The sequence below is a fragment of the Hyla sarda genome, chromosome 5 (assembly GCF_029499605.1).
Source record: "Hyla sarda isolate aHylSar1 chromosome 5, aHylSar1.hap1, whole genome shotgun sequence".
In the NCBI taxonomy this organism is placed as follows: Eukaryota; Metazoa; Chordata; class Amphibia; order Anura; family Hylidae; genus Hyla; species Hyla sarda.
Window position 1 is genome coordinate 153,032,453 of NC_079193.1, and position 16,095 is coordinate 153,048,547.

General features: G+C 40.9%; 1 protein-coding gene across 7 annotated transcripts in view; it reads right to left on the reverse strand.

Moving 5' to 3' along the window:
- The window catches only part of GLI3 (GLI family zinc finger 3), a 223,574-nt gene that overhangs the window by 64,496 nt on the left and 142,983 nt on the right, over positions 1-16,095 (reverse strand). For all 7 annotated transcript variants that reach the window (XM_056520514.1, XM_056520513.1, XM_056520512.1 and 4 more), the window contains 2 exons: positions 4,189-4,394; positions 2,468-2,620 (listed from right to left, as the gene is read on the reverse strand). In XM_056520514.1, coding sequence (XP_056376489.1) covers positions 2,468-2,620; positions 4,189-4,394 — 359 coding nt within the window. The remainder of the gene's footprint in view (positions 1-2,467; positions 2,621-4,188; positions 4,395-16,095) is intronic.

Here is a 16,095-nt window from a genome sequence, read left to right on the forward strand (position 1 = left end):
CGGAGTACCCCTTTAAGCTCCAGGTCCGGCTTGGGGCATGGGCGGAGCTTAGTGATGTCACCGCTGCTGTTCTCTAGCAGCGGGACCCAGCAGAGAGCAGCAGCAGTTTGGGGCATGGGCAGAGCTTAGTGACATCAACACTGCTGCTCTCTGCTGGGTCCTGCTGCTAGAGAATAGCAGTGGTGACATCACTAAACTCCGCCCATACTCTAAGCAGGGCCCGGAGCTTAAGCTAACGGAGAAGATTTCCTTTAAGGTGAATGTTCTCCCCAGACTTCTTTACCTTTTTCAAGATTCAACTATTGCTCTTCCACATACTTTTTTCACCTCTGTCTCAACTCTTCCTTTTCAGTTTATTTTTGATAAACAAACCTATTAGTCTGGCTCTCTACCTTCTCTACTGGCCCAATGTACAAGGAGGTTAGGGTTTGCCAAATATTTATCATAACTATGTAGCTTCACATCTGACCAGAGTAGTTGATTGGCATTACCATTCTTCCCCCAAGCTTTGAGTTTCTTTGGGATCCTTCTTTTCTCAGTGGCCTCCCCTTGGTTATCTTTAACTGAGAGCTCCTCTTTCTCTCATCCTGCCATGTTTGCTATGTTAACAATTTTTTTTTTTTATAAATTCCTTGTTGGAGGTGACCTGGGTCCGAGACCTTCCCCACTGTACCCGATCTTACAGAATGCAGACTTAATGCCCGGGTTAATAAACCCCTGTTTTCTTCGCTGGGCTTCCTTTGGTAGATTATGTGCTTACAATTCTCTTGCTGATGGGGCTTGGCTCTTTGTACCTGCCTTGTTCTCTGTGGTAATGCCTATGGAATTGTGTTTCTTGCCAATAGATCAACTCAGGAATTTTCTAATTTCTCAATCCTTCTCTCTTCTCTAGGGAGAGAACACCCTTTGAATTGCTTTGTATGGGCTCAGGGGTGGTTTTGTCATCTTCTTTCTATGCCTTATTGGAATCTCCATTGGTCAGGAGCTACAGGCCTTTCTGATGGCTTGTGAGCATGACTTTGGTTGCTCCTGTTCTTCTCCCTAGGGTAACAGTCTACTTCATTGGGCAAATTCCTCCTCCATCTGTAGTTGCTTCCAGAAAGCAGGATATAAACTATTGATGTGGTGCTACAGAATCTCACCTCCATCTAGTGTTCCCTTCTGTTTCTCCTCTGTGTTGGTGTGGTTGTGGACAAATGGGGTCAATTTTACATACTTTCTGGACTTGCCTGGAACTCTCTGACTTCTGGAAGCAGATATAAAGATTGGCTTTATGGAATACACTCTCCCCTTTTCCCTGGAATTTTAATATCTCCACCTCTCCCACATACCGATTAAGACCTATAAGAGCTTGCTTCTTCGCCACATTTTAAATGCTGCAAGGGCTTGCATACCTGTGCTGTGGAGACTTCCAGAGGCTCTTTTCTTGCAGATGTGAATACAAAAAGTTGAGTTGATTCAGTGTATAGGGGACTTAACAGCACACTTACATAACCAGAGTGTCCGGTTTTGTTATATATAGTGTTATTGGTCTGTCTTTCAAGAGTCCACGGAGTATAAGGACAAGATAAGAATGTAAGGGTGCCCCTATATCATCGTGACAACCCGGTTTTCCCCATCCTGTTTCCCCTCCCCTTTTTTTCCTATCTCTCTAATTTCTTCCTCGCTCTCGTTCTTCTGCTTTTTACTTTTGTGACTAGTTTTTTCTATTTCTCTTGACACCTTATGTAACCTTTTAATAGGTCCAAAGCTTAGAGGATTTCTTAGTAATGAGTTGTTTTATGCTGTTCTAACACATATATATATATATATATATATATATATATATATATATGTATTCTGCTCTATAGACCATCAAGAGAATAAAGACAATAAACATTTCCTAGTGCAATACATAACTGTATCCGTGCCAGACTGCCATTGCTCGGGCCAAAAGAATTTAAGATTAAACACAACATTTCCCTGTGCTTCCCAGTGCTACTCAAAGGCAAGATAAATGTCTTAGCTGGAAATGTCTAATAAGAAGAGCACAAGAAAACATATTTGAAAATTTCCCCAGTCTCTCTTTGATGTTGTTACAAGGTCCACTCAAGAAGTTGTTTAACGTTGGATATAATCCCAGAAAATAACTGGGCAAATGTGTAAGGAAAAGTTTGTGATTACTTTATTTCTCTATTTGAATATCACAGGATTAAATGAGAAAAATCCCATTGTGGGTCATGCACGCTTATGTATTTGGGGGTTCTTGTCACACAGACAACTGTATTTTCATATAGCGGTATATGCAACATGGTCCATTGGATATTGGATCTCAAACTGCATTTATCCTTAGAAACACTTGTGATACAGTACTGAAAGCAATACACTGTGCAAAAAAATTCAATAGTTTGCTCTATTGTGTAGACTGAAATGTACAAATGTGCATCTGAATAATAAAATTCAAGCATACAAACTATGCATAACTTACTTTCCATAGCATGAAGATATTCCATATGAAGGGCTGTAGCTCCAGCACCTGGAGTTGCTGGGGAAGTGATGATATCAGCATATGGACTACGCTGTCCTGCAAGCAGGGCCATATGTTGGTAATATTCAGCAGGGCTCACACCAGCATGTGGAACTGAAAGATACAATATACAGGTGCATACACAAGATGCATCAAGCTGTTTTATAAGCATGATATTTATATTTGCTAACATCACATAAACCTCTTCAGTGCTGAGAGAGTTTGTTTTTAGACTGTTCAGGTTGGGTTAAAAGTTAAATAAATAATAAAAAAAAAAACACCCAATCCCCTGCTACTAGCCCGCCCAATCCCCAGCTACTGCCATTCCAATGCTTACCGAGTCTCCGTTGATTACACCTACTGTTCTTGTCATACAGGAAATGAGTGGAAATGCCAATATGCCAATCATTGGTTTGGTGAATCACCACTGCAGCCAGTGATTGACTGAATGGGCAATTACTGTGTGTCCACAAGGAAGTTGAACTCAGCGGGGACCTGGTGAGTATCAGAACTGCTGAGCTAGGGGATGCGGGTGGGCATCAGAACTGTGATTTGAGGATTGGGGTAGGTACGAGGACTGCTGAGTTAAAAGATTTAATCTTTGTATAATGAAAACACAATTTTCTGATATGCTTTGATTTCTACTGGCTGTCAGTGAATGAGAACTGTCTTAAACCCTACAAACCTAATACGTCTCCCAGGTGTTTTGCGACAGTTGTACCCAGTCTAGGCAATACTCCCTCTTGAAGGCTCTCTACTCTTTTAAGTGAATTTTAGACACACTTCTAAGATCGACCAATAAACCATAACATTTAATAATCTAAAAAGTATTAGCTCCCACTGATGTTGGATTAAAGCAATTCTGCTGTACTTTGTCTTTTTATCATTCCTTTTTGATTCATATTTGGACAGTCATATTTACCGGGTGACAATCTGCCAGCTTTTATGCAAGCGTACCTTTATGTACTGCTGCCAGTCACTTGATCTTTTTTTAATATGTTAAAGTGAACATTTCTAATGGTGTGAAAAATATGATATATTTATATTTTAGAATTACTGATCTTATTTAAAGAATAAGGTTTCTTGCCCAGCAGGTTCTTGTCAGCAGCAGCCTTTGCTGCGTGAGGACAGAAAGCAAGATGTTTAGTGAAAGAGGAAATGTTAGCAATTTCCTACCATCCTGCCTTATCTTCTATAATTTATTAAGGTGTCTAATAGATAAGACATGTCCTTTGCTGTCGTGCAGCCAGCAGTAGAAAGGCTAAGGATGCCTTTCACATGCTGAACAGGAACGGATTTGCGTTTAGTAGTGATTCATTTTATACAATGTTGATCATACCTATCATACCTCGCATTGAGTCTATGCATTTATGATAGTCATCTTAAAGGCATGCAGTTCCAATGTGAAATCTTAACATTTAGTGAGTATTACAAATCTGATCAGACTGACAGTGACTATGATTAAGTAAGCAAAAGCTAAAATCCAAGGATCTCCAGTTAAGTTCTGTTGTTTTGCAAACATCGAGAAGATTAAATTAGATATCACTTCACTGCATAAAATGTAACAAAAAGACAAAATATGTTGAGAAAATGGTTTTTTTCTATAATTGTAGGCCATCTGCAATGACCACAGTTAGGTAACAACCATAACGAATAATGTTTTCTATATTATATAAACTCACCGTCAGTAGGGCTGAGTCCACGAGCTGCTGATATCATGGAAAGGGAGGGGCTACTGTGCAAAGATCTAATATAGTCCATGTAGGGACTGATGTAAGGATGAGGGGGGCTGAAAGGGGAGTCTGAAGCTGTTGCAGGGTTCCTGTGTGGAGATATCCTTATGAATGGTAGATCTGGATATGTTGGGCTGCCTGCTAATGCAGAAGGCCTGGAAAAGAGTAGTGGAAAAATGTGTATTAATAAATAATATAAAAATAACCAAAAAATACAGATTTTGCCCACTTTCAGCCCACTTGTATTAATTGACAATATATTAAAGGGGTACTCCATGGGAGATATATGGATGGGGCGTGACAGCTATGGTCGCTCGTAATCTGGCATGGAGAGAACTCTGCTCCGTGCCAGATTACACGCAACCATAGCTGTCACGCCCCCTCTATTTATCTCCCATAGTCATTAATGTAGGGGGTGTGACGACCACGGGCGCTCAAAGCCTAGCATAGCCAGTGTTTTGAACATAAATGTTTAGAATGCCAGGGCCGGAGATCACAGGGGTTCCAGCGGCCAGACTCCCCGTGATCAGACATGTAGATAACCTTTGGATAAGGGATAAGATGTCTAGGGGCGGAGTACCCCTTTAAGGATGTGTTCATAACTGTATTTGTGTTGTCCACTTCATTCTCATTCATCTGATCAGTTCAGACATCAGAAAAATGGAAATGAGCTCATTTCAATGGGTTAATTTTAGTTTCGGATCAGTTTACATCTGTTGTCTTTTTTTTAAGACAAAATAAGTGCATGCACTTTATCTTTTTTCTGCAAAAAAATTAAGACCAAAATACAAACAACAAACGGAAATCAATTATCAATTCAACAGTTTTACATTGAAGTCTGAGGTGAGAGATAAAACCGGAAAAGTGTTGGAAAAGTATTTCATTTGCATCAGTTTGTTACTCATTTTTACTAGGATCTGTTCAGCTATATGAACAAATTCATTCTGAACAACTGCCAAATGCAGATGTGAACCTTGCCTAATCTGTCATTAAAGTGTTTACTGGGTTGCAAAAAGAAAAAAAGACAGAGTCTAATTAAGTAACATGTAGCAAGAAGACAGAGGGCTCCTTAATACAGAAGGAGATGTGTTTTGATAATGGTGAAAGCTGCTATTGGCAGATGTCACCACAGCAGACTGTAATCTAATGTTAGAGGCAGTTCTACCATGTCTTCCAGGCTAGACAGAAAGATATCTTAATCACAGATCAAAGCAATTCCCGGGAGAGCTCCAATGCCAATGAAACAAACTATGGTGGATGTGATACTTGTCTCTTTTCTCTCATTCCTCTCATATCTATCAAATCTGGAATGTGTACAACTTTGTTTTACTCTCAGAACAAATTAAAATAGTTATACACTAAAATATGTAGATTTTAGAACACAGGTAGCACTTTTAATTTAGTGCTGCTACATAAACAGATAGTGGCAAGTAAATAAAATAGCAAGAGGCTTGAAGGGATTCTCCAGGGACATAATGTTGTTATATATACAGCATCCATTTTAGGACATCGTCAGTTGTCAGCCGTAACTCCGTCCCGCGTCAGGTGAAACAGCATCCCGCCTCCTCCCTCGGACCAATACTCTATCAGTCGTCAGCCAGAACTCCTCCCTCATCCGAAACTCCCTCCTCCAAAACGCTGTCATCCCTCAGATGATTCTCCCTCAGACGCAACTTCCTGCAACATAGCAGAGCCAATGCTGCACAGCATGTATAACAAAGTCGAACCTGTGAAACTTCAAAATGTACTACAGACACTGCATGTGCTACAGAGTCTAGATAGCAGGGCTGACACTGAATAGCATGTACAGCAAAACTCTGCTACACGGTAGGAAGGTTTTTCAGATAACAGAGTTTCGGATGAGGGAGTATTGGATGACAGAGGAGGGAGTTGCAGCTGATGCCTGACGGAGATTGGTCCGAGGGAGGAGGCGGGATGCTGTTTCGCCTGACACGGGATGGAGTTACAGCTGACGATGTCCTAAAATGGACACTGTATATATATGACTGGTGGTGTTGTACAAATAAAAAATAAATCATTCTCCCCGTGTGATGTCATTTAGTCCCCGCTCATCACTGTTTCTTCCTGTTTCTGAGATGAGCTGCTTCAGCAGGTATTGCCCAGTCAGCCAATCACTGACTGAGGCGGGACACTGCTGCTGCTAGTGATTGGCTTAGCAGGAAGTTTCTGCTAGTCTCAATAGCAGAAAGAAGCAAAGACGAGCGGGGACTAAATGACATCACATGGGGAGCTGCTGGGGATCAGTGGTGGATATGATTAATTTTTTATTTTAAACCAACCCCAACAATATATTGTACAAAAATGTCCCTGAATAACCCGTCTAGATTTATAGGAAAACTCTACATCCTGTTCAGATCCATATAATTGGCTATATATATATACACATAATATATATAAAATGTTATTGTAAGGGTCATGGCAGGTGGTGGATCCTCTGGGCCTGTGTGGATGATGACGTGAGCCGCGCCAGGGAGTGGAGTCTAAGGTGCCGCTGGTTTTCACCAGAGCCCGACGCAAAGCGGGATGGTCTTGCTGCGGCAGGGGGCACCTAGGTCACTACCCCTGGCACAACTCATCCACACAGGTTGTTGGGATGTGGCGTGACATTAAAAAAAAGGAAACTAGCAAGACGAGGTAAAAGTAGCAGTAGGTCAGGGCAGGTGGCACAGGTACAGGGTCAGGTAACCGAACAAGGATCAGGAGCACGGATATCAAGAACACAGGAACACAGTATGCTTTCACTACTGCACAAGGCAACAAAGATCCGGCTGGGAACAAGGGAGGAGCTCATACTTAAAGACAGGGTGCAGGTGTAGACACTTAATTAAATGAGTACTGGCCCTTTAAATGTAAGAGCTCCGGGGCAGGGGCACATGCGCTGGGGCTGTAAGGACAGGAAGACCAGGGAGGTGTGTGACGGGCTGGGATTCGCATGCGGGCATGTCCCACAATGCAAATCCCAGCCCTGCCGGCAGCTGGGACATGACAAGAGAGCGCTTACGGCCAGCATGTCTGGATGTTACAGTACCCCCCGCCCTCTTCTTTGGAACTCAGAAAGTTCCCCACTACATGAGACCAAGGTGTTTCTGGAATGGGCAAAGGCTGTAAGGGACTTGCAGGTTTCTGTTGTGGAGTCTTCCATCTTCTAAGGTGGCCAACTGGCAAAGAAGAATGTCCCCGATTCAAGACTTTACGTCTGAATTTAACAGGCACAGAAGATATCACAGGAGGAACATTATGCCTTGGCGTGGAGTCCAATCCTGCGACATCAGAGGATCAGGAAAGAGAGTCTGCTCTGAAGCTTTTATTAGCAGGCCTAAGAGGAGGCTCAAGACAGTGATTTTGGCAATACTATCCCCATCATGTAATATCACCATATTTCCAGTCAAGTTGTGGAGAATGGAGACGAAGCCAAGGAAGACCAAGAAGAAGCTTCGAAGTACAATGTGGTAGAACATAAAATTTTTTCCTTATGCAAATCCCCTACTTGCATGACGATGGGTTAAGTGCAGAATTGAACGGCCAATGGAGGAGTTCCCTTGGCAGAGGTTCAGTAGAGCCATCTTGGCAGAGGAGGCTCAATCGGGTTCTTCAAATGGATTGTGGAATTCTGCAAGGAAGGCCGACAGGTTCAAGGAAACCGGATCTCTACGATCCCAGAGAGGAGTAGCCCAGGTTAAAGCTTTTCAAGACAGTAAACTGATCACAAACACCACTTTAGCATGCTCCGTCTGGATCAGATCCGCCATGAGTACTAGATGGGTAGAACAGGGTATCACAAAACCTCTACACAGCTTGGGAACTCTGTCATACTTTGAAGGCAAGGACTTGGTCCCGGGAGAAGATGTAGACACAGGAGGGGGCTCAGGAACAGGTGGCTGCTGCTGTTGCTGAGCGGCAAGAAGCTGTTGCACCATGGCTGAGAGTAGATTCAGTTGTTGCGCATGATGGGCTAACTGCTACGACTGTTGAGCCACAACAGTGGAAAGAACCGAGATATCTGGCAAAGGCACCCCAGCGGGATCCAAGGCCGGATCTTACTGTAAGGGTCACAGCAGGTGGTGGATCCTCTGGGCCTGTGTGGATGATGATGTGAGCAATGCCAGGGAGCGGAGTCTAAGGTGCCGCTGGTTTTCACCAGAGCCTGCCGCAAACTGGGATGGTCTTGCTGCGGCAGGGGGCACCCAGGTCACTATCCCTGGCACGACTCATCCACACAGGTTGTTGGAATGTGGCGTGGCACAAAATAAAAAAATAGAAAGACGAGGTCAAGGTAGCAGTAGGTCAGGGCAGGTGGCACAGGTACAGGGTCAGGTAAAGGAACAAGGATCAGGAACATGCATATCAGGAACACAGTATGCTTTCACTAGGGCACAAGGCAACAAAGATCCAGCCGGGAACAAAGGGAGGAGCTCATACTTAAAGACAGGGTGCAGGTGTAGACACTTAATTAAGTGAGTACTGGCCCTTTAAATGTAAGAGCTCTGTCACGCGTGCCCTATGAGGCTGGAGAACGTGCGCCGGGGCTGCGAGGACAGGAAGACCGGGGGGGGGGGGGGGTGAGTGACGGGCTGGGATTCACATGCAGGCGCGTCCCAGCCCCGCCGGTAGCGGGGACATGACAAGAGAGCGCTCACATCCAGCGTGTCTGGCCGTAGAGCTGGTGTTACAGTTATGCCCATAAACATTTTGTACAGAGCTGTAATAGGGGTACTCCAGTGGAAAACTTTTTTTATTTTTTATTTTTTTCATCAACTGGTGCCAGAAAGTTAAACAGATTTGTAAATTACTTCAATTTTTTTTTGTTGAATCTAAGTTTTTTTGTTGAATCTGACGGGTACGCTTTAACTTCTTCACACCAAACTGCAAAATGAGAATAAAGGCTAAAATACCAGTTCACTGTTGGCTATGTTGCGTGCTAATATCTGAACTGTGTCATATATATTATAAGACACTATAATAGACGTTATTCTCCCTTATATTTCTTTGCCCTTAGGAATTAATGTAATCTCTCAAAATTCTCTTCAAGACAAACAGTTGAGGGCAAACATTCAAAATGAAGGATCAATGGCAAAGAAGAGTGAATAAGCATCAAAGAACACATAGTCATACAAACAAAAATGCTAATTCTTTCAATCACTGTGAAACATTATATTGTAAGGTCTAATCTTCCTTCCAGTTACGACAGGATATGCCTTCATTTGTAACATATTTTTTACATGGACAAGCAGATTTCTCACCAACCATGAAACTACTGCTTATCCTTAGAATATTTTTTCCCCACTTATGTTCTCTTTGAAACCTCTACAATATTTTGGTAATATAGGAATTTCTAAAATCAGTGACAAAGAGCATTCTGCATGAAAAAATAACAAGGGTTTCTATGTTCTGGAATTAAGGGTCTAAAATGAGAAGGGCTTGAACCACCAACCAATCGCTTGGAAGGTAGAATGCCTAAACTAGGGCCACTGGTGAGTTTGACAAACCTGGCAGTGGCTTTGGCTTAGTTAGGCGTTCTGCCATTCAAGTGTTCAGCAGGGGGTTCAAGCCCTTCTCATCTAAAACAGTAAAACTTCTCCTTGCAACCTTAGGAGCTTGTATTGCAATTTTAGTTTAGCAGATTTCTGGATTTTCTTTAAGCTAGTCTTAACCAATATTTTAAGCCATCCAATATTAGTTTCTAAATTTCATGTCAAGTTTCATATAAACAATTTATGACACTATATTTCAGAAAATCTTTATTTCACCCTCTTATACCTACCCATCCATTCCTTTTAATAACTGTGTCATGGTACAGTGAACATACTGCTTGAGAGGTACTTGGAAGATACCAGTAGAGCAATCTGACATCTAAGGCTGCATTCATATCACCATTTCAGGATACATCACTGGTAACATCACTATACTGGCAAAAGGGTATTCTGATGTATGCTGCGCATAACCACACTACGCCCTTTGACTTTAACAGACCAAACAAGTGGGGAGATTTATCAAAACCTGTCCAGAGAAAAAGTTGCTGAGTTGCCCATAGCAACCAATCAGATTGCTTCTTTCATTTTGCAGAGGCCTTGTTAAAAATGAAAGAAGCAATCTGATTGGTTGCTGTGGGCAACTCAGCAACTTTTCCTCTGGACAGGTTTTGATAAATCTCCCCAGTCTATTCATTGGATCTGTTTCTCAAACCTTTACATATACTTTTTTGTGGGTCACAAAAATGTAGTAGATGATTTACTCTTTTGTCTGTATACTGGTGAATTATTGCAGCCTGTAAACATGATGTGAATGAGCCCTGAAGTAACAATTCAGCTCTAGTTTAGACCTTGCTGTGGCTAAACTCATGTGTTTCAACTGCATATGTGTTATTTCTGTATAGCTGGATTTAGTGACTGTACATCAGATGTTGTTTAATGCACACTATGACAGCTTGACAAGTAGAGCTCAGAACATCTGTACGTTGGCAGGGTGTGGCATCCCTCTGTCTCAGTGGCCCCTGACATATGCTTAGCTTTTAAAATGATGCCTAGCCTTCCATCACTATAAGGATTGTAAAAGATAAAGGGGGCTTTTCGGTGGCACTGCTTCAACAAAGTTCTTTCCAGGCAGGAGGTACATATCAAATCCTTTTTTGTTTATTTTTGCTTCAGAGGTACATGGTTTCTAATGGAACCAACCAGTTTCGGGACTGAACCAATCCCTTCTTCATGGTAGAAGAGCACTATGTATCTCTTTTATTACTATAACCAAGGTAGCGGTCAGTCATTCATCTTTTAGTATTATGAAATAAAACTTAAACATTTTAAACACTGAATTACAAGGGAATTACACATTATATATAACTCATAAACATGGCTACTCCATACCTTAGGCGACATTACAGGAACAGGGGAATTAATTGTCTGTTTTCAATTAACTAATCAGGCGACAAAGAAATCCAGCTATTAGGAGCATGCACTTCAGTGTCCTCAGCTCCATTAGTAACAGATACTGCAATGGTCTGAAGAATCTGGGCTATTCAAAAAGAGGGCATGTCGTGTGAGAACACGGCTCAGGAAGCAATTAATTTGTCAAACCGCCTCTGGGAATCTCACACCTGCAGTCCTCTTAAAAATCCATACTACTGCTAACCTAACAGGGCTTCCTGCGCCGTAATAACCAAATGGAGCAACTTAGCTTTGTATCACTGTACAACACAAGGGATTTTTATCTCTGCTAATACACTTCTGGGACTAAGCAGATATATATATAAAACAAAAATTCAGAAGTAGCATAAAGTACAGAGCTAGCATCTCCCATCTAGTAATAAACATCGGACATATTTTCGATGACATACTGAAACTGCTGAGATTGCCACACAGGACGTATTGAAATAGCTTCTAAGGATTTTGGAAGGTACATGTTTTTGTAGATGGGAATTCCATTTATTTAGCAAAGTTTTTTTTCTCAAAAACATCAAATATTGTTAGTACAGAATATTAACTATAATTGTAAGGATTATCTACCATTTCATACATGTATGATGCCATTTTCAACAAAAAGTAAAATAAAAAAAAATCATCTAAGCTCCAAATACCTAAAAGGAGAATTATAGACACCTTCTTTGAAACTGAAAGCAAGCTCAAGATCAGCCAACTGCCGTGGGTATGTCTTTTCTAACCACTAATGGTCATCTATAATCGACACCAGAAGTCCAGCATGGTCACACATTTCACCTCCACTAGGAGAAATGTAATATTACAAGCAAATAAATACTAAGCCATGTAATAAAAGGATGGGGTGTGTACTCTAGAGCAAGAGTTGTTCTTTGTATGTCGCTATCTGCACTGGCTCATAGGGAGAAACTCAAGCAGGGGATCCTATTTATTAAGCCCATATACTTAGAGACAACCCTTTTAACTGTGCCAATGGGAAACAGGAAAAAGAAAAAAAAATGATAAACCAGTATAAATAGCTGAAAAGCAACTTTCTTTACTAACACTTTTGTCAAGCCAGAATTTTTAGGTTTGTACTATAGCCTTTGTTAGGCAGTTATTGTCTGAAAAAGTTCCCCAGGATATTAGCTGAATGCTTGTATTATTAAACATGTGCACTTCCCTTTGAGGTTTATTTCATATGGCTCTAAATTCTGCATGGAAATTTCAGAACAGCCACTAAGGGTCTGAAATCAGTTAGATGAAGGATCGGGTCTTCCTGAGACCAAAGCCCGGTTGTCATTGATTAGAACAAACAGAGCTACATATCAAGGCAAAACGCTTTAAACTGAGCCTTAAAGTTATAATACTGAAGGACCTTTTTCACAAGTCACTTTACTGCTATTAGACGAATTCACATTTACATCATTTTCCCCATCCAGGTCTCAGCTTCTTTATCTGTATTCTTTCAAATCCTGAAATTGCTTGGATAAGAGTGAGGTATTTTTTTCTTTTGCATTTCTAAGAGCAGTCTGAACTTTCAGTGGAATTGAAGAGGCTTTGTGTCAAGTACAGCTAAATCCAGCCTTTCCGTATCAAACCACTGCGAGAAAATTACTGTGAGGATGATAAGGCTGTGAGATATAATAAAAAGTGACTCTACTCAATTTACACTGCAATATTGGTATGACTGAATATTTCTCATTCAGGTGACTGATAAAATCACTAAATTGTATTGCAGATAAATAGAGGAGGCTTCTGTCAAGAATAAACACCATTAATCATGAAGTCTCAGCCACAGAGTGGATGTGCTTAGTACCGCTGTACAATGCCAGGCAAACATTGCATGTAACCTGCACTTTTTCCTCTCTTTGCTTAACCTCATAACCTCTGATTATTATTTTTTTCCATTAAAAAAGAATTGGACAGTTGCACCACGGTCCGATAAGCTCCTAATGGCTTATCTAGACAAGCCTGTGAGTAGCCCAAACATCTAGAAGCTGTGCATAGTACAAGAAAAGTACAAAATAAAGAAAGTGGTCAAGAATAATGACTCTATTCGCTCCTTTGTTTTTTTTTTGTTGTTTATTTTGTTTTTTATTAATTAATCGATTCTAAATTCATTAAGCCTATAAAATGATGGTTTCCATTGGTATTGCTCATCTTTAGTGGTGTAATAGTTTCGCTTAATTTTTGGAGATTTTCGAAATTAAGCAAACCCATTGTGCTATCTAACTGAGGGGATAAAGTGCCGGTCAGCCGGTCCCAACAAAATCAGCAGATTCAGATAACTTTTTACTAATGTCTATGAGGCCCTTAACTCTTTGAGAGTACACTAATGTAAATTTAATTTTACAAGAAATTATTAAGGCAAGTGTACATTTTGTTCACTTCATAGACTCCATCTTTAATATAATTACGTAAAGAATTATACAATCTCTCAGCAAACTAAAACTAATTTGAGGCCGAGTTGAGGCTTATATAGTAAGTAGCCAAACTAATGTGGCAAACATTTTTCCCACTCTAATTTACATAAATGCGTTAACTTTTTTGCACATGTTCTATGAACGTTTTCATATACAAAACTTCATTTATTTGCATCCAACAAGAAGGCTGATAGTAATCTGAGTGAGTGATGTGTAATTTACATCCATGAGGAAATCACTACAGTGGTCTACAAAAGCAAGGAACACAGTATAAACTATAAACTGGTAGTAATTAAAAAAAGGGTTTACTGGTCAGGGGCAGCCATAAGTGGGGTCTAATAAAAAGATTCAGAAACCAATACTTCTGCAAGAACTAAGAGGTTGGCGCCCAAAGGAATGTTATTCAAGCAGAAAATGAGTTGGCATGAAGGGGGTATGCTGGAAAAAAAGAGACCAGGGATCTCTATGGGAAGAAAGAATAAATAAACATTTCTACAAAGGAAACAAAGACCCAGCTAACAATAGCCCTCCAAACACTTGAGTGCACTGGAACTTTACTGCAAGCGCAGATCACAAAAGCTTACACAAAGGACACTCTTCATGGAAGTACATTTTGTGAACGACAGCAATGACCAACCCTATTCCCTGTCTGTCTAACTGGCTCCTACTTTACCCAGTATTTTGACTACTTCTAGTAAGCCTTATGGGTATTATTAGTATAAGTGTTGGCCCTGCTACATAAACATTTCTAGACAGATTCATGATAGATTATGACGCATACTAAAAACAAATACTAATACAATACATATATGCAATTATTGCAATTCTTGTAACTAACTTATAATGTGTAGCATTCAGGGCTAATGTGACTTACTACTCGGTACTGGATGTCTTATTATTCACATCAAATGCATGAAACTATGACTAAAACGATCTCTTTAAAAAGAAAGTAAAATCGTTTAAAAAAAATTATGTCTGAGGCTACAACCTCCACAAACAGGTCACTTCTGCGCTGACCTGATGCTTTTAACACTTTTTTTCCATGTATGAATCCCTTAAAAAATACAGACCTCTGCCAAACAGGAATAAAACTCTGTATAGAAGGGATGAAAAAAATACTGTAGACTTTAGGAGCCACTTATACCAGTCTAGGTGCCAACATGGCTGCTGGAATACATCCAGCCCTGATATATGAGACTATTTTAATTGCATGTATGACAAGGAGTATATCTGGGGCTGAACTTAAATGGGTATTCCCATATGAAAAAAATTATTGCTAAACTTGGTCGTGGCAGCCAGTAATTGTTAGAAAGCCAAAAACAGCTGAGTGGACTGTTTGTATTGTAGTTTGGGGTTCTACATTCTTCACACAACCCCCTGAGAGTAACATAAATGACGTCTTCCCGACCACTTCTGGATGCCACCAACAGGCTGGATGGAGCCATGGGGTCCTCGATTTCAAGATAGGATCCACATTTATCAGATATTTATGGCATAACCTGAAGATATGCCATAAATGTCCCAGATGGAAAACCCTGTTAAGGTATATGTATATAACAGGATCAACATGAAGTCTTCACCAAGCTCAAGTTATAACCATAGTTTTTAAGAAACTTAAAATTTCCCTTACATTAAATAATAAAGGCAAGACCTGGCCAGTACTTCTATCATGAAACAACAGTTAAAAATATAAAGTTCAGTGGTTGCGTGCATCTACTTATAAGCCAAAATGAAAGTGCAGTATGAAAAAAGTATGAAGTAAAATATAGTAAGAATGTAGAATGACAATGCAGCATGAATGATGATAATATGACTTAAAATATATTAATAGTATAGGAAGAAATAAAGAAGAATATGAATACAGCATGAAGTACGGTATGAAGACAATATGAAGTAAAATATTGTAAGCATACAGCATTACAAAATAAAGCATAAACACAGTATTAAGTAAGGTATGAAAAAAAACTATAGTTAAACAGCAGGATGACATAATGTAAAACAGGGGTCTCAAACTCCCAGCCCGCGGAACAAATTTTGCGGCACGCACCAGGGATGTGCAATTTGTATTGCCCGATGCCCGGGACATGCAGTTCCGGGCGCCGGGCAGGTGACTTATTCAGGCATTTAGCCCTGCTTTGGGTAAGTAGCAAGTTAAATGCCGGAAGACTTCACACAAGAATTGATGGGGGCACATCATCTGCGTTCGCAATCAAAACCCCCCACCCCGTCCAATAGAGTCCTTTTCCTTCACTTACCCTTCCCTCCTCCCACCCCTTCTCCAGTCGGCCAGACTCTGATGAGGGACATCGCGCATGGGACATCCCTCCACAGACCCGTGCAGGAGGACGTCAGTCACGTCACTCGTCAGGCCGCCGCTGGTGAGAAGCGCAGCGCAGGACAGGTAAGTGTGTCTGTGTGTGTGTGCATGTGTGTGCCTCTGTGTGTGTCGGGGGACACACAATGCTACCTAATGTGGGGAATATGCTACCTTCCTAATGTGG